The following is a 25,511-nucleotide window of genomic DNA, read 5'->3' as shown; positions in this document are numbered from 1 at the left end:
TCCACGGTCAGGTGGACCAGTTGAAGTTGAGAGCGATCAAATCGAGACATTAACTTAGAACAATCAATGTTATACCACGCGGGAGATAGCCGACATACTCAAAATATGCCGACATACTCAAAATATCCAAATCAAGCGCTGAAAATCATTTGCACCAGCTTGGTTATGTGAATCGCTTTGATGTTTGGGTTCCACATTAAGTTAAGCGAAAAAAACCTTCTTGACCGTATTTCTGCATGCGATTCTCTACATAAACGAAACGAAAACGTTCAGTTTTTAAAACAAATTGTGACAGGCGATGCAAAGTGGATACTGTACAATAATGTGGAACGGAAGAGATCGTGGGGCAAGCGAAATGAACCACCACCAACCACACCAAAGGCCGGTCTTCATCCAAAGAAGGTGATGTTGTGTATAGGGTGGGATTGGAAGGGAGTCCTCTATTATGAGCTCCTTGCAGAACGCCAAACGACTCATTCCAACAAGTACTGCTCCCAACTGATGAAAAGTGCCCAAGCACTGGATGAAAAGTGTCCAGAATTAGCAGAAAACGCATCATCTTCCATCAGGATAACGCAAGACCGCATGTTTCTTTGATGACCAGGCAAAAACTGTTACAGCTTGGCTGGGAAGTTCTGATTCGTCCGCTTTATTCACCAGACACTGCACCTTCGGATTTCCATTTATTTCGGTCTTTACAAAATCCCCTTAATGGAAAAAATTTCAATTCATTGGAAGACTGTAAAAGGCACCTGGAACAGTTCTTTGCTCAAAAAGATAAAAAGTTTTGGGAAGATGGAATTATGAAGTTGCCTGAAAAACGGCAGAAGGTAATGGAACGGAACGGTGAATATGTTGTTCAATAAAGTTCTTAGTGAAAATGAAAAATGTGTCTTTTTACTTAAAAACCGAAGGAACTTTTTGGCCAACCCAATAAAAAATGCATTGGCGTTACCTCAAAAAATTAAGAATAGCATTATCATGTGATCCAGAAATTCCACTTCCGGGTCTGTCCCCAAAAGAAGTAAAGCAGAGACTTGAAGAGACGGTTGCACACCCGTGTTCACAGCAGTTATCATTCACAGCAGCCGAAGGTGGAAGCACGTGCCTGTCCATGGATGAACGGATACACAAAATGTGGTCCATGTACACAATGGAGTTATTACTCAGCCTTGAAAAGGAAGGAAATCGTGACACAGGCTGCAATGTGGATGAGCCTTGGGGACATTATGCTCAGTGAAATAAGCCAGACATAGAAGGCCAAATTCTGTCTTCTGATTCCACTCACACGAGGTCCCTGGAGTCATCAAATCCTTAGAGACAGGAAGCAGGATGGGGGCCAGGCGTTGGGGGAGGGGAGGGGAGTGAGTGTTTAATGGGGACAGAGTGTCAGTTTGGGAAGGTGGAAAGTTCCTGAGACGGGTGGTGGGGATGGCTGTACAATATCGTGAATGAACTTAATGCCACTGAGCTGGCTGCTAGAAATGGTTATGCTAAATTGTATGTAATGTGTATTCTAGCACAACTTAGAAAATGTGAACACCCAGGTCTGCACAGACACGAGCTTGCATTTTTAATCTGTTTGATAGAAAGGGAGACAGGTCTTGTTTTCTTCTAGGTCGTGGGTGACCCCCGTGAGTCCGCCTCCCTTCCACCGGCCACACTCCGTCATCTAATCACGTCCTGTGCTGGACCTCAGGCTGCAGTTCCCGTGAGCAATGTTGCCGGAGCGTCTGTGTGCCGCTGACCATACCCGTATGTGCAGTGTTTCACCAGGGCAGTTGGGAGGACACGAATTGCTGCGTTAAACATGTCACAACTCTGACAAGATTGCCTGACAACCAATTTACAGCCCTCCTGACAGACAGGGTGCCCATTTCCCCAAAGCTGGCCTAACAATGGATGCTCTGTATTACCAATTGTGGCCCAAACTGGGGTCCGGTCTCCGCAGGCATTTCTCTGCGCCCCACGTGTTTGCCGTCTTTGCTCTTCACATGCTTGTGTCTGTCTGAAAAGCTTCTGTAGGGGCTGACGGTGGCCCTCCCCCAACAGATGTGTCCGTGTCTTCATCCCAGAACCTGTGAATGTGACCTTATACAGTAAGAGTGAATAGGGTCCCACTCACATGAGGTCCCCAGAGTTGTCATTCACAGAGACAGGAAGTAGACGGTGGGGGCTGGGGGAGGAGGAGGGGAGTGAGTGTTTAACGGGGACAGAGCGTCAGTTTGGGAAGATGGAAAGTTCTGGAGATGGATGGAGGTGATGACCTTATATGGCAAAAGATGCGATTAAATTCATGACCTTGAGAGGAGGAGTTGCTCCTGGATTATCGAGGAGCCTGAATGCCAGCGCACGTGTCCTCATCAGAGACACAGGAGAAGAGGAGGCCACGTGACAACAGAGAGAAGCTGGAGGGACGTGGCCACAGCCCAGAGATGCCTGGAGCCCCAGAAGCTGGAAGGGACAGGAGGATCCTTCCCTAGAGCCGCTGGAGGGAGCGTGGCCCTGCCAACACCTTGATTGTGGATTTCTGGCCTCCAGAACTGTAAAAGTGTAAGTTTCTGTTTGTTTTAAGCCACCCAGTTTGTGGTCAGTTGTTATAGCAGCGCCAGGAGACTGATACAGCCCCCAGGGAGTCTGGTGCTGAGCCTGCCCCGCCCTCCCATCCACACCTTCTCACCCTCCCCTGGGCCTGCAGCGCAGTCTGATGGCAGATGAGAACCAGACAAGAGTGACGGGGTCGTTAGCTGACCATGGGTGGTGAAGTCCAGGCTTCCCAGGGACCACCGGTGAGTTTTGAGCTGGGTTTTCAAGGATGAGTAGGAGTTCTCCACATCACCTGGTTTCCCCAGGCACAGACAAGGAGACGGAGCTCCTCGGATGTCTGGAAATCCAGACGGAAGTACTTCCTGGCCAGGAGGGGAGCCAGAGGCCAGGAGAGCAGCTTTGGGATGTTCCGAGGGGCCTGAGCCGGTGGGACCTGGCCAGGGGGTCCCCTCGGCCCCTCCTCTGGGTAGAGACTCTGTGCTTTCTTTGGACAATCAGCCCCTCACCAGGCACCGCAGTCTTGGGGCTGGTCTCTGCCCGTGGCCCCTCCCATCCACCAGCCCCATCCTGGCCCCCCACCCATGAGCTGCTGAGGGGCTGGGCGTCCTGGCCCAGGGTCCCCAGGCCCCCCTACACACCACCCCAGGTATTCATGCTCTAAACAGTGTCCCCTTGTGCCTCCCACTTTGCAGGCCAGAGGCCGGGCGCTCTCTTCCCTGCTTCCTGAAGTCCACCCTCCCCCTTCTGTACCACCACCTGCCCGCCGGCGCAACTCCTGTCCCAGCGTCTAGCCCGGCTGCCTGTGGCCATCTGCACGAGTGTCCTGGGGCTACTATAACAAATGACCACACACTTTGAAGAACACAGATCTATTACCTTCCGGTTCTGGAGGCCAGATAGGCTGGGCTGAAAGCCTGAGGAAAGACCCCGGCCCAGCCCCTTCCTGAGCCCCTTCCTCAGGTCCAGTCTCCTCGCATCCTCCTTGGAGCCCCTCAGCCCTGCCCTGTGACGGGACCCCAAGGACCGGGCCTGGGGGTGCCTCTCACAGTTCCCTCCCCCACTTCCACTGCAGAGCTGGGAAAGGCGACCTGTCCAGGTCACAGAGGGTCACAGCCTGGGGGACTGGGCCCCGTCCTCTGCTCGGTTCTCCTCCTTCTCAGGAGGTCAGGGTTCTGGTCCCTGGGAGGGCAGCTCCAGGAGCTCTGCTGGGACCTTCCAGCCCCCTGCCAAAAACGGGGCCAAGGCAGAAGAGCCCAGACTACGCTGGCCCAGTGCCTGCCCCTCGGAGCCTGCCTGTCCCCCGAGACGCACGCTCCAGGCTCGCTGAGGCCCAGAGCTCCCAACTGGCAGGAACTGGGGAGGCGGCGTGGGCAGCCCTGCCCGTGCCCGGGGTCTGAGTAGGAGGGTGGCTCTGGCCTCACACGCCGGGCTTCCTCTCCCGTGTCCCCAGGGTGGCAAGTGATGGCTCTCCTCACACCCCAGATGCATGAGCTGGGGAGGCTGAGGCTTGGTGGACACCCCCAGACTTCCAGAGGAGCCCTGGAGAAAGCCCCCGGCCCGAGCGGGAGGAGCCCACAGAGGGTGTGTCTGTGGGGTCTCCTGCCCCTGTCCTCCTGCGCCTGGCCAAGGTCCACAGACCCCACGAGCCCGGAGCCCAGCTGGGCTGGGCCAGGCCAGGCCTGTTAGGTTGCCATGGAAAGTCACATCCGGCCACCGCCCTTGAGCTGAGTCTGCGTGGCCAGGCTAGCTCAGTGACTGGCCGGGTGGTGACACCTCGGGGCGGGCGGGGGCTCCACCCAGGCGTACCAAGGTGACTTGGCCTCGGGGTGTGTCCGAGCCTCACCCTCCCGGCGGCCTGAGGAGGCAGGGCTGAAGGGGGTCTCCAGGGTCAGCGCCCAGTGGGAATCCACAGACAGAGGGTCCCAGGCTCCGAGGCTGTGAGGCGGATCCCAGGCAGACAAGGTACCCGGAGAATCACACCAAGTTCAGAGGAACCGAAAGCTCAGCCAGGGCCGGGGAGGGGTCCTGGAGGTCCTGCTGTCGGGGGCCTGAACGGCTGGGTTTGGGGTCATGGGCTCCCACGCCCCACGGGGCTCTGCCCTCTGAGCTTGGGGCTGGGAGGACGTGTCCACCTCCACAGGAAGGAAGCTGCTCGGAAGGACTCGGAAGCAGGGGCCAAGAGTCCAGGTGCGGCTGCGCCAGGCAGGCCGTTGGCAGGGAGCCGGGGGCCACCCACACTTGGGACAGTGCCCTCCAGCAGGGCCCCAGCCCCCGAGACGGCCCCTGCTGCAACCAGGGGCTTGGCTGGTGGCCAGGGGCTCCCTCAGGGTGCAGCTGGAGGTGGCCCCTCTCCCACGGGGCCTCTGCAGCCCACCCAGCATTGCCCGGCCCACTGGGCACTCAGAGGCGGGGGTGGGGTGGGGCGGGGGTGTGTGGAGGAGACAGTCTGAGCAGAGGGCAGGTCAGAGGTCAGCAGCACTACCAAGGCAGCCCAGCTGCCCACCTCTGGGGCAAGGCTTGGAGGAACCCCCCCTCTACCCTACGCGGCCCCCGCAAAAGCGCTCAGGGAGCAGAAGCCCAGCTTGGCCGGTGACAGCCTGGGCTTAAAGAAGGGAGCCCTTGGGCTTCCCTGGTGGCACAGCGGTTAAGAATCCGCCTGCCAATGCAGGGGACACGGGTTCGAGCCCTGGTCCGGGAAGATCCCACATGCCGCGGAGCAACTGAGCCCGTGCGCCACAACTACTGAGCCTGCACTCTAGAGCCCACGAGCCACAACTACTGAGCCTGCGTGCCGCAACTACTGAGCCTGCGCGCCTATAGCCCGTGCTCTGCAACGAGAAGCCACCGCAACGAGAAGCCCGCGCACAAGAGCAGCCACCGCTCGCCGCAACTAGAGAAAAACCCACGCAGCAACCAAGACCCAACACAGCCAAAAATAAATATATAAATAAATTTTAAAAAAAGAAGGGAGCCCTTGGTCCTGGGGGGACTGCGGGGCCCTGGAAAGGGGGGTCGGGTCTCTGCTTGGCCCCTGCCCCACCAAGTGGGGGCCATAAACCAGCAGAGCAGGCTGGCCGCCGGGGGGGGGGGGGGAGGGGCCTGGGAAGCCTTGTCACCACCCCAGGCCCTAGGTGCCACAACTTCCAACTCCTAAAGGGGAAAACCAGAGTTTCAAGTGGAATCACCCCAACTTGTGGGGCTTTTGAAAAATCAGCCTCATTAAAGTATAATTTACATACGTACAACCAAACGTCCCCATTTGAGGGACTTCGATGAGTGTGACAAGCGAACAGGCAACCCAGACGGCACCCTGGGCAGCCCCAGGCCCGCCCCCAGGCAGCCGTGGTCACCGTGTGGTCTGGAAGGTTCGCAAGTCAGAGATAACGTCATCGAAGGCCCCGCTCAGGTGATGCTTTCGAGAGCCCCGTGTTGCTGGGCTCCTGTGGCCAAGGATTAGTCCACGTGGGGTGCAGACCACTGCTGTCACCCCACCTTTAGGCAGGGAGCTCCTGCTCCCCAAGGCCGGGGCACAGGGCCATGCACCGCCCGGAAGTCAGGATGCCGAGGCTGGCAAAGGGGGGAACTCAGAACGGCAGCTGGGCCCGGAGTCGGTCCCTGGTTTTTTTTTTTAAATAAATTTATTTTTGGCTGCGTTGGGTCTTCGTTGCTGTGCGCAGGCTTTCTCTAGTTGCGGCGAGCAGGGGCTACTCTTCGTTGCGGTGCGCGGGCTTCTCATTGCAGTGGCTTCTCTTGTTGCGGAGCACGGGCTCTAGGCGTGCGGGCTCAGCAGTCGTGGCACAAGGGCTCAGTAGTTGTGGCTCGCGGGCTCTAGAGCACAGGCTCAGTAGCTGTGGCGCACGGGCTTAGTTGCTCCGCGGCACGTGGGATCTTCCCGGACCAGGGCTCGAACCCGTGTCCTCTGCACTGGCAGGAGGACTCTTAACCACTGCGCCACCAGGGAAGTCCCGGCCCTTTGGTTTTGAGCGTGTGTGACAGACGAGACCCAGGCCCTGTGGGAGAGGCATCGAACCAGGCCCTGCGGCCTGCGACAGAACAAGGGTGGCCTGGGGAGAGTAACCCAGGGAGGGGGGCGGGCAGGGTTGGCAGAGGCCACGGGAGGGGAGGTGCCCCCTCACGAGCATTGTGAAGGCCAGGCCCAGAGGGGGCCCCGAAGCAGGGCTGGGGAGGCCTGGCCATCGAAGCCCTCCCCAGCTGCGGCAGTCCAGAGGCTCAGTGGGGACGGAGGCCAAGCAGGCAGGCAGTGCTGCGGTCCTGTGGCGACAGCAGCCTGGGCCCCAGGAAGCTGCAGCTCCCAGGCAGAGCCGGCCACCAGGAGTGCCACCCTCCTGCTGCCTCCGGGCTGACGGCTCCGGGCAAACCCACTGGACGCTCCGTGACCTTCCAGCACAAGTGGCAAGGACTGACGGAGCCCTGGAGCCTGTGAGCGCCCAGGGTGAGGCCGGGCGCTCCAAGGCGCCAGAGGGTCCAACAGGAGGGTGCGTGGCCGTGGGGTCAGAGCCACAGCGCACGGCTGGAGAGGGCACGGCCTCAGGGCTTCGTGCTGCAGCCTTGCCACCAAGTGTACCCAGAACAGCTGAGTGGCAGCCTGAGGCCCCAGCGCCCCGGGCGAGCGTGGCACCCTCGCCCACCCTTCTTACCCACGGGGGAAATAAACCCGGTGCCACAATGTGAACAATCTAAACATCCCTCCCTTTGCCCCCATTTACACTGGTCTGATGTAAAACTACTGTGTCTGGTCACTACGTCACATGGTTCCCCACAGAGAACGCAGAAAGAGGTCCACCAAAGCCTGGTATTCCCCCAGGCACGCAGCTCCTCTGACTGGGCACCCACACACAGGTGTGTTCACGCAGGTGTGCACTCACGCACAGGTGCGCTCACCATACAGGTTCTGCTCAACACATCCCAGAGGACGTTCCCCACTGGCAGACAGCTGCCCTTGTCCTCTGCGGCCACGAAGCCCACTGTGGGCGTGGGACTTTTTCTTTTTTTTAAATGTTTATTTATTTGGCTGCGTCGGGATCTTTTTATTTAGTCGCAGCACGCGGGATCTTTCGCTGTGGTGCGCGGGATCTTAGTTCCCCGACCAGTGATTGAACCTGCATCCCCTGCGTTGCAAGGCGGATTCTTAACCACTGGACCGCCAGGGAAGTCCCTGGGTGCAGGACCTGACTCATCGTGTCTCCTGGGGGGCGAGGAAGGGCCTCTCCCACCCCCTGGCCATTTCAAACTGCGGCGGCACCTACCGCCCACCCGCTTGCACACAGGTGACCCGCACCTCCTCTCCTGAAGCCCCACAGACTGCTGGGCGGAGGCCCCACCGGTCTCCTCAGGCTCTCGTCACACCACCGGCCAAACCCTCACTGCCCCCGACCGATCAGCGAGAAGACAGCCTCTCACCTGACTCGCCAGCACGCTTCACGTGCCCGAGGGCAGGGTCACTGCTCTGGGCATGAACTCGGCACCACTACCCGCCGGTGACCGTCAGGAGAGGGACAGGCGCCCAGCGGGATCAGGTGCTCCCGGCACTGAACTGTCTCCGCTCTCCCCCTGCAAGTTACCTGCGCACGTCACTTTGTGCAACCGTGTCTGATCCCATAGGTCCTTGTCAAGTCCGCTGTCCTAAATGCGGTCACTCAGAGGGCCCGGGGTCAGCAGGGATGGTAGCTCCGCTGGAGGTGGGGCGGGGCCCCGAGGGGACTGGGTGGGGGGCGCGCAGGCCTCCAAGCACCCTCCGAGGATGGGCTTTTTGTTGCGTGTCTGCAGGAACGAGGCCCCCCTGGCGCCCCGTCTCTTCTCGGTGGCCGTCGGGGCAGGCCCGGGCGAGGCTCACCACCGCCCACCTCGGGGGGGTCCGGACCCGGCTGGCCCGGGGGCCTCAGGAGTGGACGACGTTCTGGCTCTACGGTCGTCTTGGACACCCCGAAAGCACGTTTCTTCCTAAGCCTTGCTTGGCCCTTCTCGTGGCCTCTGGTGCGCTCCCTCTGGCCGCTCCCGGGAGAAGCCAGCCCCGCCGGCAGGAGGCAACGGGTGAGCTGGGCACCGGCTCCTGTGCTGCATGCGGGTCGGGCCGATCCCCAGATGGGCAGCTGGAGCGAGAGCCCGGGCACCAGGTGTCTCCCCGCTAATGAAGGGAAGCAGGGAGGGCGCAAGCACCAGAAAAGCACCAGCGAGAAGACACGCCGAACGTGGCCATGGCGCAGCAAGTGTCCCTCCTGGAACCTTCTCATCGGAAAGGCCCAGCCCCGCACACACGGAGAAACGACTCTCTGCTGGGGGGAGGAGCAGATGCTCTCTCGGGGCAGCAAAGAGCCCACCCGGGACCCCAAACCCACCCCGACGGTGAAGTGGGCCTGCAGCCCTAACTCAAGACGGGCTTTAAAGCCTCAAACTCAAAACAGAAGAGCAGGAGCCCGGAAGTCCTGGATCTGCCGACGCCCGGGCTCCAGAGACCCGGGCTCCAGAGACCCCGTCCGGGAGGCTGCGCAACCACTTCCGCGAGCCCCACCCGCCCCAAGTGCCCCAACCCGCCGGGCCTCCTGCAATGAAGACACACACAGCGCTGGGCTCGCAGTTCACAACTTTAATAGACTATTCTAACTAGTCTGTACAAATTGAAAACACCGTATTCAGTTACAAATGTATCATAAGTAAGGCTGAGCGCTCTACAGCCTGGCCACAGTGTGGATGCCCCTGGGGCCAGAGGTCACACACTCGACACCCACATTCCAGCCAAGAACGGGTCGCTCGGAACCCAGGGCTTTTAAGACAAGATGAATGTGAGGCTGAGGAATGGGAGCTACCGAGAAAGCAAGACATTTTACACACTGCGTGGGAAAGCTGTACTTTCCTGCCCGAGCCCCTCCCTGCAAAGCCTGGCAAACCCTGGCTCTGCCCACAGCCCCACCCCCGTCCTCAGCGCCAAGCGTGGTCCGTGCGTCCCGAGAACCAGCCCCGGCCCACGGCTGGCGGGAGGGAGGGCCTTCTTCCATGCGGGCGGACCACCAACTCCTGCTTGGGGAGACCCAACTCCTGTTGGGTCTCTGGTGCCCACAGGGTCTCAGAAACTCGAAGGACAGCTCACGTCCCAAGCCCTCACAAGCGTGAGAGAGAAATAAATACGAGATGAACCACAAAAGCTCGCGCCTCAGGCTCAGCGGGCGCCGCAACCCTCACCCCAGCCCCGAGGAAAATAAAACCAAAGAGTGAGCAGGATGAGAAATGGTGCCAACCCCGGCCGGCTCTCCCGAGACAACTGGAAACTGCATGTGGGTTTCTTCCAACGAAACAGGAATCCCGTCTGATGGCGGGAGGGGTGAACTGGTTCTACATGCCCTGGAACTGCACCCTGGACACGTGCCCCTGGCGTCAAGTGATCCACCCCCACCCCACCGCCCCCGGCGGTCTGCGAGGCCCTCCCCAAGGCAGGGCTGGGCGGGTCCACTGAGCTGCACCCAAGGCCGCAGAGGGTGCTGGAATTAAACCTCCTATTTCTGAAATGCATCTGAGTTGCCACTGTACAGGTTAAGCAAAATAATAAAGTAAAAGGAGAAGTTAAAGTGAAAACCATGCACTTGAAAACAAGTCAGGCGTAAGCACTGGTCCACACGCGCGAGCGGTGCCTCACTGCTGCTTGCACTCCGAGGGCTGGCTGGGCTCCTTCTGTCAACGAGAGAGAACAAAACTTGTAGAGAACCGAGCAATTCCATCAACCAGGCATCTCCAACCAACAACGAAAACAAAGACTCAAGTAGTTCACTCGTTCTTACTGAAAACATAGCCACTACAAATATACTTTAAAAATAGTAACAAATAAGCAACTAACTTCCCAGAAACAAGGTCACAGCGGGGCTGCCTCTTTCTGTATAAAGACATTCTAATTCTCAGCAGGAGGGTCTCGGGGTGAGGGAGGTCCTCGGGTGGCAGACAGTAATTAAACGCACAGCAGTGCCCCCGCCCCAAAGCTGGCAGGCGCCTCAGCTCTGGGGTGAGCACGCGGGGAGCAGCGCCGGCTCCCTTCCATCCCCGAGGCGAACAAGGCTCCTGGCGCTGCCTGGAGCACACCGGCCCCCAGGCCGGGCCCTGAAGCAAAGCCTCTCCTGCACTGGCCCGTGGCGCCCTGACAAAGGACGAGAGGCCACTAGGAAGTCCACAGCCCAGCCCCAATCCTCCCAGGAGCCCCCAGTTGGGAATTCCATCCTTTCGGAGCAGGCACGAGCGAGACGAGGGGCAGACTCACTTCAGCATGATCTGACGGCTGTGTCTCACGCCACTGAAACCCATTTAACAACCCATGAGCTCCGTGTGGAGGCCAGCACAGCCTGAGAGACAGGTAACGATTTCACTAGGACTTCTGAGCAAATGGATTTACTCGTCAGTACCCTACGATCTTGGCTGCGAAGACGACAGATGACTCTGAATACAGCTTGGCACGTCTACGGAGTCTGAAGAGAAACCCGCACCACACAGTTCAGAAGAGCCATCTGGGCAACACAACTGGCACCCTGCATGGAGTAAGCTGGGCTACAGTGCATTCCTTGGGAAACCACATCTAAGGGATGAAAAAGATGTGTAAACGGTGCATAAAGACACAACAATCATCTGGGGCCCTGGGCTAAGCTCCTTGGTTGTAAGTGTAATAGCACAGGGACAAGCTGGGACTTCCAGGTCTGGCCTGGGTCTCGGCCCAGCACTGCCCAGCACTGGGCTAATGGCACCGGCCCATCACACACTCACTGGAAACACTGCCGAAGAAAGAGCCTGGGCACCAAAACAAATACGCGGATCAGAAATCCTAGTTGAAAGAGACCTAACTCAAACTCTGTCGTCTCAAGGGGAGACCTGGAGGCGGCCCAGACTGTGGCCAGGGCGATCAGACGCCGGCCCCAGACTCGCTGGGGAGGTGCCCCAGGACTGGGACAGCACTGGCAGGGGCCGGGGCAGTGGCGTGCAGCCTTTTGTGGACAGGGGGAGAAGTGTGTGCGTTTCCGTAACTGGAGCTGCAGAAAGGAAGGAGGTGAGAGAAGCTGAAGCTGAGGGAGTGAGACGGTGTCGTGGCTGTGGTATAGCGGGCGGGGCAGGCGGGCGGCACAGCGTGGCCGACTTGCTGCTCTACATCCTTCTGGGTAAATACATACGCGGGACGTACAGGACGCCGTGAATACAGAGCGGCACAGTTTACAATGTGCTGTCTCAGTGACATCACATCTATCTCTAACCAGGAGAAGGCATCGTCTGTCTGTCTAGGACGAACTCCTTTCTCGGGTGCTGAAGACTGCTAGAGGGAAGGGTCCTCGCCAAAACCAAGACCAGGGCTGTTGTGAGGGTGGGAGCCGGGTGGGGACCTTGTGTTCAGACAAGAGGCAGAAGGTGGAGCTTGCCAGGCAGCAGAGGGCTGGGCTGCCACCAGCACCCCGCCTCCCGAGGGCCACGTTCAGCCCAGCCCTGGGCCAGCGTCCACACGCACACACACACACGACTCCCGGGCTGCGGCACCGGCGCAGAAGCCTGGAGCCACGCATGTGAGCTTCATCACCGGGACACCACGGTTTTGGCCTGTGACAGAGGGCAGAGCAACACTGCACTCAACCCGAGAGCCCTCCGCCTCACGGCACGAAGCTGTCGGAAGCCCAGTCTCTCACGCTGCCAGTCGTCAAGGGACGGGAGTCAGTGCTTCAAAGGCACAAACTAACAGTCAACACCCTGCCTGGGGCGGGCGGGCACTGAAGAGAAGGGCTTTCACTGCCGGCAGCAAGCACACGCCACCACCACGGCCTCAGGGCTGGGGGCCCGAGGCCCGAGCGCCTGCCCAACAGCCCAGGACACGACCCCCTCCACGGGGCGCCTGACGACAGAGGCGAGACAGCACGGCCGCGGTTCTGCCACAGAAGAGTCCTCCTTGCCCAGAGGTACAGGCTGGACCGTTTACGGACGCGTCGCAGTCACTGGCAGGGTGGGGAGCGGCGGAGCTTCGGGCCGAACCAGCCTGGCTGACACGTCCTTCAGACACACAGGGCAGCAGGAATCAGACAGTAAGCAGATACAATTTTAAATGATCAGATCTGACCCTTTAAAACAGAGAAGATCCCAGGTGTACATTCACTTCATCTAATTAAAATGCTTCCTTTAGCCCAAGTCTGCCCACCTGCCCGTTAGTCTTCTAAGAAAGCCAGCCCGCCCGAGTAAGACAGGAAGGCGATGCAGACGGACCCTCGAAGGCATGGGGCTGACAGACCCCCAGACCACGGCTCTGCGGTGCGGAGACACAGCTCTGCTCTCCCAGGAGCCGCTCCCACACCGCTGGCCTGCTTAGCTCAACGCGGGCAGCCCCTGCTCTCTCCTAGATGCTAACACCGCCGCCCTGGCTTCTCACAGGCTCTCCTGTTCGCACCTTCCTCCCTTGCCCCACAAAAGCCGACGGTGTCGTACGGGAGAGGGACTTCATGACTGGGGCAGAGCTACGAGGACCCATGACCCCCAGAGGGGGACAGGGCAGCTCCTGGGACTTGCAACGCTCGCTTGGATCTACAACGGGTCCTCTTCTTCTTCGAGCAGCAAACCGCGCAGCGACCTCGACAGCACTTCCTAACGCTGACGCGAAACTGGTGCCAGCAGCTTCTGAGACAGAAGATCCTGGCGCGTTAAAGTTACCCCTTTATTACCTATTGGTCTGCACAGCACCTGAATTTAAAAAGTATAAACAATCAACAGACACACGTCGAGAAGAATCACAGCAGGCAGCAGACCTCGTCCTGCTGAGGCCAGCATGGCTGGGGGACCTGTGCATCCTGGTCCCAGGGCCCTCTTGTTCTGTCCTCTTCCCGGGGCGGGTGGGGGTGGGGGGGGTGCGGCAGCCCCATCGTCAACAAAGCTTTCACACCAGTTACATCTCTGCTACTTGGTCAGCGACAAACACTGGGCTCAGCAAGGAGGAGCCAGATGTGGTTTCTGTCGGTTTTAAAGGCACACACGACAGACACCTGCACAGAAACACCGCTCTTCAGAAAGCCCTCGTCCAGGCCAGCACGCGCTGAGGGCGCTGGACGCGCCACCGAGTCACAACGACATGGCACGGTTACAAAGCACAGACCAGAAGTTCGGAAGTTAGGAATGAATGGAATTCCACCTTACCTAGAAACGTATGAATGATTAACAGACAAAAATTACACCTAAATGGGGAAAAAAATTGAAAGGAACTGTCAGCATGAAGGAAAATGAAATGCACAAAATTATACAGGAGGAAAGCGCCACAATTTCTCATGATACAAAGGGCTGCAAAAATATCGACCTTGAGATGGGAAACCTCAACACCCAGATCTGTACCTTTAATACCCCAACAGTTCTTCCTGACCTTCCTTTGCTTGTACAGACTGTGATGTGACTGAGCTCTCTGAGGAGGTGCACATGGAGGAACAGAAGCGTCACATCACGACCCCAGAGGACAGGACTAGGGCATTTCGACTGCACGTGGCTGACCGAGGGGCCCTCCTCAGGCACCTCGCCCACTCCCAACCAACACAACAGACCGAAGGCTTCACGAAGGCTTAGTACTGACATGTCTCTACTTTCTGTTAAGCTATCTGTGATCACTTGGTGAGAATGCTCTTCTAGAAAACCCAGACGTGAGAGGAGACAGAAGGTTTGGCAAGGGGAGGGAGAGGACGGACAACAGGAGGAAACAAGAAATGGGGAACAGAGCAGCCGCTGTCAGTGAGACAAGCGACCAGAGACAGGACACTTGAGTCCAGCAGTGGACACGGTAACCAGCCACCTCTGCTCTAGAAACCCCACCGTGAACGTGTGCATCAGCGCCCCCGAGCGCAGAAGAACAGCCAGATACAAACACCTGGGAGCGGGCACGGCACGGTTCTATTATTACCTCACAGCGAAGGGCGATCCACTCGAGGCAGGGCCCTGGGCTCGCAGCTCAGGAACTGAGCACAGGTGCGCCGTCCATACGGCGACGCCCCCGTGGACAGGCTGGCTTTGAGAAGAGAAACACGTCCGAGCCCATTCCCAGGGCAGTATCTACACGGCACGCCGAGGATTTAGCCCACCATGAAGGAACTAGTGCTGTAAGCATGCACTCACGGGAACATCTGGTGCTATAAAGTGATCAGACCCAGCTACACACTGACAGCTTAGTGCACGGTCCACTTCGGGCACAACGGGGGTAAACAAGCAACAAACAAACGTCTACTTAAATAGAGACACAGATTCTACAATGCCAAGTAATGTTAGTATTCTGACAGCCCGTGATACATCTGGTCCTAAGAGGCAAGTGAACTATAAATTTCACGTGGGCAAACAACAGTAATTCTCATTACAGCTTCAGGACAGCGTTAGAACAGTTCTGTATTTAAAATATGTGTCAAGTGGCAAGTCCCTGATGTACGCTCATCTGAGACCGTAAGTAAAAACTCAGACAGGCGTAAAATTAATGGGATTGCCCACTCATCCTAATCGGTTGTTGTTTTTTTTTTTTTGCAAAGCTTCCTAATTTATTTCAAATTATCTTAGCTATCGAGACATGTCTTTTGAGTATTCTCAGCCCATGTACAATTGTAAAATTATGCCTACAACTCCATTATCCTATCATTAACAAAACAAAACAAGCCCCCCACCAGGTCCCGTCTCTGTACCTTTTCCAAAAACAAACACACAAAACAAAAAAGTTTATTCATGTTGTCAGTTAAATCATTATCTTAAAAGAATTAAAGATCTGGAATGTAAAGCTGCTCTACTGAACAAGTTTATATAAATAAGATATAGCTTGGGAAAGCACTGGAAAGCAGTTTAGTATTCATACTTAACACTCAAATTATATACCAGGTGTCTAAATAGCTCCTCATTCAAGTATTTTTCTGGTACATTTTAACTTTCCTAATTAGAGAATGACAGGTACATATTCGTTACACCACTACCTCAAAGTGGGGAACATGTTTTAAAAGGTCAACAGTGTAGCAAACACAGGTGTGGGAAGCCCCAAATAACTAACCTTGGGGTTAATTTCGGCATCGTCCTCATCTTCTCCCTCCTCGTCACCTTCTAATTCCTGCATTAAAAGGAGTGAGAGCTAGTTGAACAGACAGGACTTAAGTTCTTGTGGATCCACCAGCCACAAATAAAGCAATACTTTGATTCTGAAGGAAATCAATTACAATCATTGCTAGCCATACTTGATTAAATCCCCTCCTTTGGACACTTCTTGTTCTAGCAGATAACCCCGAAATAAACATATTGCTGAAAAAGTTTGCTTAACTTTGTTTGCTAAATTTTGTTTAGCAAAATGGATTTTGTTTGCTAAATGGTTATTTTCTAAGATGCATTTTCATAAGCCAATTGCAGGGTCAAACTGGACACTGCTTCCTATCTGCCGTGTCTTTCCGTAGTATTCAATAGGGCTGAAAGCTTCAAAGGCAGCTTCCCACGAGACGAGTCTAAAGTGGTCCCCTGACTTCATAACCTCCATCCACTCAAGCAGAGAAGGCCTAAAGCAACCTCGGGGAATGATGTCTCACGTAAACCATGTCTTACCTCCTCCTCTCCTTCCTCACCTTCTTCAAACTGAAAAGAAAGGAAACAGGTTTTTAGGTTTTATAAAGCGTGGTGGCAACCTGACCCAGACACAGCCCGTCAAGCGTCCACAGGGGTAGGGCCCAAGGAGAGCGGGAAGTGGCCTGGCCTCTGAGCAGAGCCGGCAGCTCTGCTCCAAGCCGGGGCCAGAACTGTGGGGCCGCTGGCTCACAAGCCCTGCCCTGTTAATAGGATACCAGGTATCTGAAAACCACTCAAAACAGAGACTACGGATGGGGACGGGGTGAAGAAAGGAAACCGTCGGCTTGGGTGTGCGCTGGGTCCAACTGGGAAACTGGCTGATCTAAGCAAACCAGTAGCGTAATTTTATCACATACTGGACTTTCAATGTCATTTTATAACTCAGACAAGGGGAAATCTTTAATCTGTATTTAGAAATATAATAAAATCTTGGTGTTTAATCTTTAAAATAAGTCAGAAAGAGTATGCATGGGAGAAACTCCAACACTGTAGCTGAATGAATGTCTCAATTCAATGTCTTGTGTGTCCAAAAACACTGCTGGCCAGGCTCTCAGCCAAGTCCCAAATATCAGATTGCTATCAAAAGCCAAACAAAACTAAATAACCCTTGTCCCTGGTGGCTGCATCGACACAGACATATGAAGATTCAGCAAGCTTTCTCTTATAAACCTTTCTTCTTGGAGCCCCCCGCCCCCCCATTCGTCAGCAACAACTCAAAGGGAACTCAGAAGAGCACAGTGCTGGCAGGGCCTGGTGCGGTCGGGCTGGGATCTGACCGTGTCTTGGCACCTTTTCCTCCAGGCCTCTGACAAAGAAGACCTTTCAGTGCCTTGCAGCCGACAAGACTCTCACTGCAGCATTTCAGGTCGCACTGGAACCAGCCTCACACAGGCTCAAGTGCCCATTTTCTGAGGTTCGAAGTCCATCACTTCACCCTGGCCCCATCTTCTGAGCGAGCTCTGTGCGGGCATCTCACACTCGGGCAGAGCAGAGGCTCCAGAGTGGGGTGTGCAGCCCGTGGGACGAGTGAGGTGACCCATGTGAGTGTGGAAGACAAAACCAGGACTCCTCCGTCCACTTCACCCCAGAACGATGCCCAGTGTCCACATCGCCCCCAGCGTGTCTGACGTCAGTGCACTCATCTCTGTCCCAGCACCACCGAGCCTCCTCTGCCAGGAGCCTGAGGAGCAGCTGCAGTGACTACCACCAACCCCGGTTCACGCGTGGGAACCGGCAGAACTAGGGCTCCAGCAGACGCAGGCTGACCTGAGCCCCGGGACCACACTGCGCACCTGCGGTACCTGCACCTGCGGTACCTGCACCGAAGGCCTTACGAATGAATATGCACACGGATGTTACAGGCAAACACACTGTACTGCTCACCAGGAGTTGCTATGCTGCCTGTACTATAAATATATACGCGTTGCATAATTAAGTTTTTAAACTGATGGGTGTACCATCAAAAAAGTTTGAGACCACTGGTCTAGAGATGAGTTTCCCATTGTGTGTAGCCACTAGATCTTTTTTGGTCAAATTAGATAAATCCAACCCCTGGTTCCTCAGTTGCCAAGGGCCGTACCTTGAATCTTCCAGCGTCACGTGGTGCCAGCCCTGCTGCAGCAGACGGGGCAGAGGACAGCTCCCTCATCACAGAAGGTGCTACTGGACAGCACTGGTCCGCAATTTGTTGCATAACCAGCATTTCCTTAGACTTAAGTCTGAGCAACTACCTGAGCGCTAAGATGACTCCAAACTGCGCTGTGCTGTGTGTGTCCGTGTTCCCGGATTCCCACAAGTACCTCCCAGCCCGGGGATGGACAGACCGCTCCTGAGAAGCTCACTAGTGTCAGGCGATGTAGCCAGTACACCCTGGGCTGGCCCACTCCCGCCGCGTGGGGGCCTTCAGCACAAAGGAGGGCACGAAGCAGCTCGGACCTGCCCAGCAGCCGCAACAGACCTCGCCAGAAAGGAACCTCAGAGCACTCAACACAAGGGAGCAAACAGCATCTAAGCACACTTCCAGCAACACGCCACAGGACAGACCTTTATCTCCACACAACAAGAGGGCTCGCGGCAACCGGGCCTTGGTCACGATGGAGAACCATTTCAGGTGACAGCCCGGGGCAGCTGGCCAGGCTGCACTCAGGGGTCCTGCTCCCAAGTTCTGACTGTGGGAGGGCGAGTTCCTTCAAGCAGAGGGGAAGGCGGCCTGCGCAGCCGGGCTGTTTTTCCGTGGAGCGTGGGGTTCTATTTCTTTGGGGTCGATATGCCACATGCTAGCACGACTCGGCTCTGCAGGCCATCGCTTGGTGAACAGGAGTTTCCTCACGTTCAGAAGTCACCCAAAGCCACAGACCTCGCGTGCAGCAGCGAACCCCTGGGTCCTTAGAGGACATTCTGAAACAAGTCACTGGCCGGGCCCACGTGGGCGCGTGGTGCTCAGATGCCTCAGAAAGACCTGCTTCTCCCGCCTCTGCCATCTCCCTGCCCAGTCTATTTCCTCCAAACCAGAGGGCAGTGCCCCGTGCACCTGGTGGAGGATGTCATGAAAATCTCGGCTGGGCTTCCCAAGCCAGCACCCGCTCTGACCCCGGCGGCTCCCACAGGCCACCTACGTTGTCGTCGTCCTCTATGGCCTCCCCTGTGAAGTAGAGCACAGCGCGCGGCACGATCCGCTCACGGAAGAAGTGTCCAATTTCAAAGTCGGAGGCTAACGTGAATTCGGAGTCTTCATCCTGAGGGGAAAAGCGAAGTGCTAACTTGCTTCAGTGGGGTAAACATCACATCCCCTCACCCATGCCTGACCCCCCACTTCCGGTGACTCGGCTTATAAAGCACCCAGTGCGGGCACTGCTGGGTGACAGGCATCTCTGAGGTTAGGCCACGTTAAAGGAACCCTTGCAGCCAAATGGCAGGAAAGCGTAGGGCCCAGAGGGGCCGCACAGGCCCACATGTGCGAGGGGGTGAGGCTCAAGGACTCGCCTGCCCTCAGGTCCACCCACGGAACGCGCGCTTCTGTCCCACCCCCACGGTGCAGTGAATACAAATTCACCCTTGGTTTTCAGGCAGTAAGAACAGATTAAAAAGAAAGTAGCAAAATACTCGGGAAATAAGGACCTTAACAGCAAAACAACATACTTTTTTGATAACGACACACATCTTACCAGTGATTCTCCATCCCCTGATGCTAGAAAAAAAGACAAAACACATCTGCATTACATCGACAACCAAAACCTTCTAAAGCCCACACAGGAGGCTCAGCTGACAAATAAAATGGAACACTTCACTAGAAATCGCCTAAGCGCTGTGCCTCCCCATGGCTGGCTTGCCCCCTCCCCCGCCTGCTGCAGGCTGAAGCTGGCCCCAGCACCGCCAGGCCCCCTGCCCTCCCCCCACCCCCAATCAAGGGCCAAAGGCTGGTACCCAGTGAGGCTCACAGGCCCAGCTGGAGAAGGCCACTTTCAGAAGAGAAATTACAGACGTTTAAAGCATCAGCAGATGGAAAGGTGCACCGGCTGCCCAGACTGTGGCCTTTCAGGGCATTTGTGTTTTAAGCGGAGTTTTAACTCGTGTCCTACAAAACTACAGGTGACGTTTCGGTAGAGGCACAGGAAGCACTTGAAGGCTGTAAGTCCTCAGTGTGACTGAGGCGCCGCATCTCAGCTAGGTCGAAGCTGCACCCCTGCTTGCTTGCAAAGGGGAAGGAGAGAGTAGTGCTGAGCCACTCCTCCCGCAAAGACTGCAGCGCGCAGGGCGATGTTACTCACCGACACCCACAGCAGAGGCCCGCGCTCCACACAAAAGGTGGGCTGAGATTTGGTTCCAGCACCCACGGCCCTACAGACCTTGGTGCCGAACTACAGCCCAACACGGAACCAAGAAAACGCAGACTTAAAACTGCGCTCAGTGAAGCCCAGTGACACTTCGCCAGGCGTTGCGTCCCCTTTGCCGGGCTCACCCTGCCTTTGTGTCTTCCCTGTCGCCCCTCTGCTGCAAGGTCTGTCTCCGTGGCCAGCACAGAGAGGGGCACGTGCCATCTGAGCCACGGCGGAGCAGGTGCTGGTGTGAGCACCCCTCCCCGTGGGCGGTGGGGCGGCCCGAGCCTCGGCGCCTAAGAGTCCCACCCGCTGTTCAAGATGCAGGTTCGGGGACTCTGGCCTCAGGGGCAGCAATCAGCACAAGGACTTCCTCACTTGACTTCTGGACCAGTTTTGTAGGATTAAAGCCAAACAGGGTGCTGGACTAGCCATCTTTTATTTCCTTCATTTCAAAAAGCATTTCAGCAATTTTGATTTTTTTCCCTGACCACTCCATCACCCCCCCCCACTGTCATCATCTATTCCTTTTCATAGAGCATATCACTTGATATTACATTTATTCAATTACTTTAAAAATAGTGATATACCATAAAATTCACCCACTTGAAGTATACAATCCAACGACTTCTGATACATTTTTAGACTTGTGCAACCACACAATACAGTTTTAGAACCCCCAAAATCACCCCCAAATTCTTGAGTCCGCTTGATTCCATTTTAATTGTTATTAATTATTTAAAACTTCCAAAAAAGCCACTGAATTTAGGAATCAAAGCCCCTTTGCTTCACGGTGAATTCACACAGGAAGCCTCCTATATGCCCATGTGAGGCTCTGAAAGGCATCTTCCCAAAAAAGGAAATTTAAGAACTACATTTATGGCTGTTCTTGTCCCCAAAACTGATATACATTGGCATCTTCCAGGTTCAAAGACAAGTCACAGACAACAGCCACAACAGTGAAAAACAACAGACTGAATGGTGATGGGCAGCTTGATAACTCGGCACGAGGGTCAGAGTCAAGAGGGAAGCCACCCCGTGGCCCCCGACAAACAACCCAAAGGGCCACCAATTACCTAGATCAAGGCTGGCATTTATTTCCAACGGTTTTTTGTTCACTGAAAATAAAGAGAAAATGTTTTCCCCTCATATCCATATTTTAACGCTGCCAGCGGGTCTGACCTTCGAATTCTCAGGATTAGGAAATTATGTGAAGACTTCCAAGTAATTTTCCTCAAAACCAGCGGCTGAGCCATTACTACTTCCATCTCTCTTTTACTGGGGGGTGGGAGCGGGGAGCAGAGAACAAGCGTCCAAGCTATGATTCTGTCCTAAGTCTGTGTTTGTCACAATATATAAGTTCCCAAACCCCTTGTGCTCTATACCAAGGCTCGAAGAAAAAACCAAAAACCCACCTGAGAGGGAAGGGTGGGCCGACGCCCTGCAGGCTGCACGAGTGTGAGCAGAGCAGCCGCGCTGACCCCTCGCCCCCGCAGCCGCCGGGCTCACCCTCCTGCCAGGACAGGCACCCGTGGCCCCGCCCGCACAGCCACGGCCCCGCCCCCCAGCGCTTGCTGGAGGACCAGAACCGACTTCCCGATGCTAACAGTCACTGTGTGTGTAACGTGGAGTCACAACCCAGCCCACTCACCTTTCAGCGGATTGAAGAAGTTGAAAAAGGAATCGTTGGGGACTTGTTTGGTGATTGTTCTGACGGTGCCTCGGCCCTTATGTTTCTGCTTTTTCTTGATGGTTTTGACTGTTACATTTTTTCCTTTCTTCCAGTCAATGGTACACCTACAGGGACAAGACCGTGATCACGGGTACACACTCCATGAGAAAAACTGGTCATACGTGTGCCCAGCAAGCAAATCACAGCTCTGTGCTTAACCCCAAAACAACTTAACCACCTGCGAGCAAGCACCCGGCACACGGTGAGCTGGCGTGAAGGCCAGTGAAGGCGGAGGGCACCGCCAGGCAGGCTGTCAGCGCGGCAACTCCCGCAGCTGCACAGCTTTAACCCCCAGACGTCTCGCAGGGGTCCTCCAACGTTCTTCCCGTGACCATGCCCGCTCAAGGGCTTATCACCTGCTGCCCCTTCACAGACCCCACAGCGCACAGGAAGCCACCCACTCAGGCGCCTGAATTCTCAAGACAACTAACTACGCGAGTGGGACAAGCTGGAGAAAGCAAGCAGGTGGCTACCGCAAACACTGGTGACCGGAGCAAGACACGAGGGTTCCAAGTGTGCTGAGCGGCCCTTGGTGGGGACCGCGCTCTGAATCACCTTGGACCAACAGGTAAGCCCTGGCAGTGTCTGAATAGCGTCTGCTCAAGGCCATGCCTGGAAAGGCAGGCCTTCTCACCCGATGGCCTGGCCGTGGGAAACAATCTACGTTACTCTGGCCATTTCAGTCTAGCAGGATTTTAACAGAGTTCTGTATTACTCACACAGGGAGATTCATCAGGATAAGTACTTGGTTCAGTGAATAAGGGTAACTGTTTCAATCAAGAATAAAACAATTTCCCAAACCGTCTCAAACCAACCAAGAGCAGTGAACTCCAAGCCACTCTCCTTGGTGGGCCACAGGCTGCCATCACCAAGGTGCTCAGTCCTGAGGCCAACCACACTCACGCTGCCCCACCGAGCCAGTGCTGCCCTGCACTGACTCATTCATTCACTCAACAAATACCTGCTGAGAGGAATTTATTACTTCAACGATCACTGCTTCACTTAAGGTGACTGGAGATCCCAATGCCCTCATTAAAACGAGGAAATCGGGCCACTACCCCAAACCCTGGCCCACGTAACCACATGATACATTTCCCAGTGCCAGCCATCATATTCCCAGAGAGACTCTTTAATTTCAATCTTTGTCTTTTGGGCTTCTAAACAGACTAAAGGCTTTCTGCTTTATTCCTAACTTCCATCTTACTTGTAAAGTTGTAAAACCATCTCCTGCTTTTGTTTCAGAAAAAGAAGTTGAAATGGCATTTCCTTACCCGTCACAGTCAACTATTTCAGGACCTTCAAAGGAAAAGGGATCGGCCTTATCTGGCTCTGACTTCATCTTGTACGTTTTTGTCAGGACTGAATTGGTAAAGTAGTCGTTGGGTTCAAAGTGGAACTCTAATACAAAAGACTGGAAAAAAAGACAAAAACTCGGGCTAAGCACCACTTAAAATCTATGAATAACTAACGACCGACTTTATGAATCACACAGTACTTACTGGAACCCAGCTCTTCCCTAAGCATGACACCACAGGCAGAAACCATGACTGAAAAGCTCAACAGGTGTGGCCACATAACAAGAACTTGTTGACTGCAAAACCACCAGCACAAAGTTAAAGCACAGCGGCAGGCGGGCAAATACCCATCACCCTTAGGGCCCCTGCCGCCTCCCCTCCCAGGGAGGACAAGCTCTCCTGAGGAGTGTGGCTTCTCCCTGCTGCCCCACCCTCCCTTCCCCGAGAGCACAGCAGGGTGGGGGTCTGGAGGCAGAAGGCAGCAGCAGAGCCCTGTCACCCTCTCCTTTCTCTTGGGCAGAGCAGCTCCTTCTCTGCCGCGCAGCGAAAGGGCCAAGACTCCACGTGGGGAGAGAAGGGGAGGCACTGACTGGGCCTCGTCAAACCACACCAAGGACAAGTTCACCCTTCACTCACAAAGCACTCTTCAGACGTAGAGACACGCATGGGAGGAATGGACAAAGGGGTGTACAAAGCAGTAGTAACAAATCAGAAGATATTCGTGTGCACAGTAATAAATGAAAAATAAAAATGAGACGCCCCCTTTCTGGGCAAAACGTCCAAAGAACACATGGTACTGGCAAGTGTTTTGGGAAGCCAGGGGCACTCATATACTGTAAAGGGCTTTGTGAAGGGCAATTTGGCAATATCAAAAAATTAACAAAATAAAAAACATTCTGGGACCCAATAATTCTGTTTTGAGGAATGCGTCCTATTTCAGAAAGATACCTGGATGGATGCAGCAGCATGTGCAAAGGTATTGACCTCAGCCCTTCTGACAAGACAACCTGGGGGAAGTAAATAACAGAGACAGTCTGAAGGACCGGCTCTGGGTCTGGACAGCCTCTGCCCATCAGTGCTGTGTGATTCTGGGAAGCTATTCAACGTCCCTGTGCTTTCGTTTCCTCACCTGCAAAATGGAATAAACAACCCTTTCTCTCCATGAGTTCACTTGAGGATTAATCTATGGAAGCACTTAGAACAGGGCCAGGTTTACAGGCATTACTTGCTAAATGTTAGCTATTTCTATTTTTATTGTAATGGTACAACCATCAGTTGAGAAAAAAATTAAGAAGACTAAAAACAAACCACTTCCACAAGGGGAAGTGAAATAAAAACTCTCCCAAGAGGGGGATGAGGAAGAGAAGGGCCACAAGGGCCTGGAAAGTACAGACACAAGTGGCCAAGAGGATTGGAGGCGGTCCTGTCAGTGTTCAGAAGGGATGGCAGGGATCTGGCCAGGTCTCCACTGACCCCTGCCAGCGTGGTGTGGGCTGGAGGGGAAGGGAGGTCAACAAGCACAAGTCACCAGTCTGGCAAAACCCAAGTGCAGCGAGGACAGGAAGGCAGCTGTGGGGAATCAGAACATCGGTGGAATCCCTCTCCATGGCTCTCCGGAGCCTGACCCCAGGCCCCATAAACCCGGTATTTATCTTGGACTTCAGTCATTGGAGACTGCTATTACTTGAGAACTGTTGAGGGTGGTGACCACAGATGTGGATGAGCCACCTTGGGGACTGGGCTGGGCTAACGAATGGCACTGTTCTATTCCGTCCTTCATTACGTCCATATAGATATGGACAGAATTATTTATTTTCCTCTCTCTCTCCCCATTTCCTTCTCCTGCCATTTCTCCAAACCAAGGGTGCTACTTCCTTTCTTCATATTTTCCTACTTTTCCTTCTTTCCCTAGGCCTCTGTTTAGTCAAGAATGAGTCAAACACAACTGGGGATGATTTAAAGAAAGTGTCTAACAGTCCAACAGAAAAGGGCCCAAGGACGAGGCGACCTCATTCACACCCCCCCTACAGCCAAGTCAGCCATGAACATATGACAAATGCCCAGCCACACTCGCAATTAAGTGTAAAATTCCATCTCTTCTGCCCAGCAAAGTAAACATGGCTGCTACTGTCTTTGCCGGCACTTGTGCTGAGAAGAGGGGAGGCGGTCCCCAGGCAATGCTGCCCATGTGGTCAAAGCAGACAACTCAAGTCCAGGCAAACGACATGTGGGGATTCTCTGTACTGTTGCTGCAGCGCTGCTCTAAGCTTGACATTATTTCAAAATAGGAAGAAACCAAAAAATGTTATTATTACAAAAAGAAAAGTGTAAAAAGATACTACTAGCATCATCAGGAGTGTGAACTGAACCACCTTTGGGCCTTACAAAGCTTTGTCTCCTTCGACCCAGTAATGACACTACAAGGAACCTAACTGAGGGAATCATCAGAAACGTAAGCAAAAGCCTGGGGCTCAAGTAAGCTGACCACGGTGCAACAACTTATAACGGGGTGGTGGCGGCAGGGGCATGTTCTGGGGGATGCTG

At 55.0% G+C, this 25,511-nt stretch overlaps 1 protein-coding gene across 7 annotated transcripts in view; it reads right to left on the bottom strand.

Annotated features, from left to right (window-relative positions):
• Positions 1-1,931: 1,931 nt before the first annotated feature.
• NAP1L4 (nucleosome assembly protein 1 like 4) overlaps positions 1,932-25,511 on the bottom strand; it is a 71,116-nt gene continuing 47,536 nt past the window's right edge. For 5 of the 7 annotated variants that reach the window (XM_061202256.1, XM_061202258.1, XM_061202257.1 and 2 more), the window contains 7 exons: positions 22,944-23,083; positions 21,592-21,737; positions 19,290-19,312; positions 18,741-18,860; positions 16,105-16,134; positions 15,566-15,622; positions 9,137-10,230 (listed from right to left, as the gene is read on the bottom strand). In XM_061202256.1, the coding sequence (XP_061058239.1) occupies positions 10,192-10,230; positions 15,566-15,622; positions 16,105-16,134; positions 18,741-18,860; positions 19,290-19,312; positions 21,592-21,737; positions 22,944-23,083 (555 nt within the window). In that variant the 3' untranslated portion in view covers positions 9,137-10,191. Of the gene's footprint in view, positions 2,079-9,136; positions 10,231-13,698; positions 13,737-15,565; positions 15,623-16,104; positions 16,135-18,740; positions 18,861-19,289; positions 19,313-21,591; positions 21,738-22,943; positions 23,084-25,511 lie in introns of those variants that run through there. The other 2 variants (XM_061202261.1, XM_061202260.1) reach the window with 2 other exon arrangements.

This window comes from Eubalaena glacialis, chromosome 10 (genome assembly GCF_028564815.1).
Source record: "Eubalaena glacialis isolate mEubGla1 chromosome 10, mEubGla1.1.hap2.+ XY, whole genome shotgun sequence".
Classification (NCBI taxonomy): Eukaryota; Metazoa; Chordata; class Mammalia; order Artiodactyla; family Balaenidae; genus Eubalaena; species Eubalaena glacialis.
Note: the sequence above shows the minus strand (reverse complement) of the source record. Positions and strands in the feature narration are given on the sequence as shown.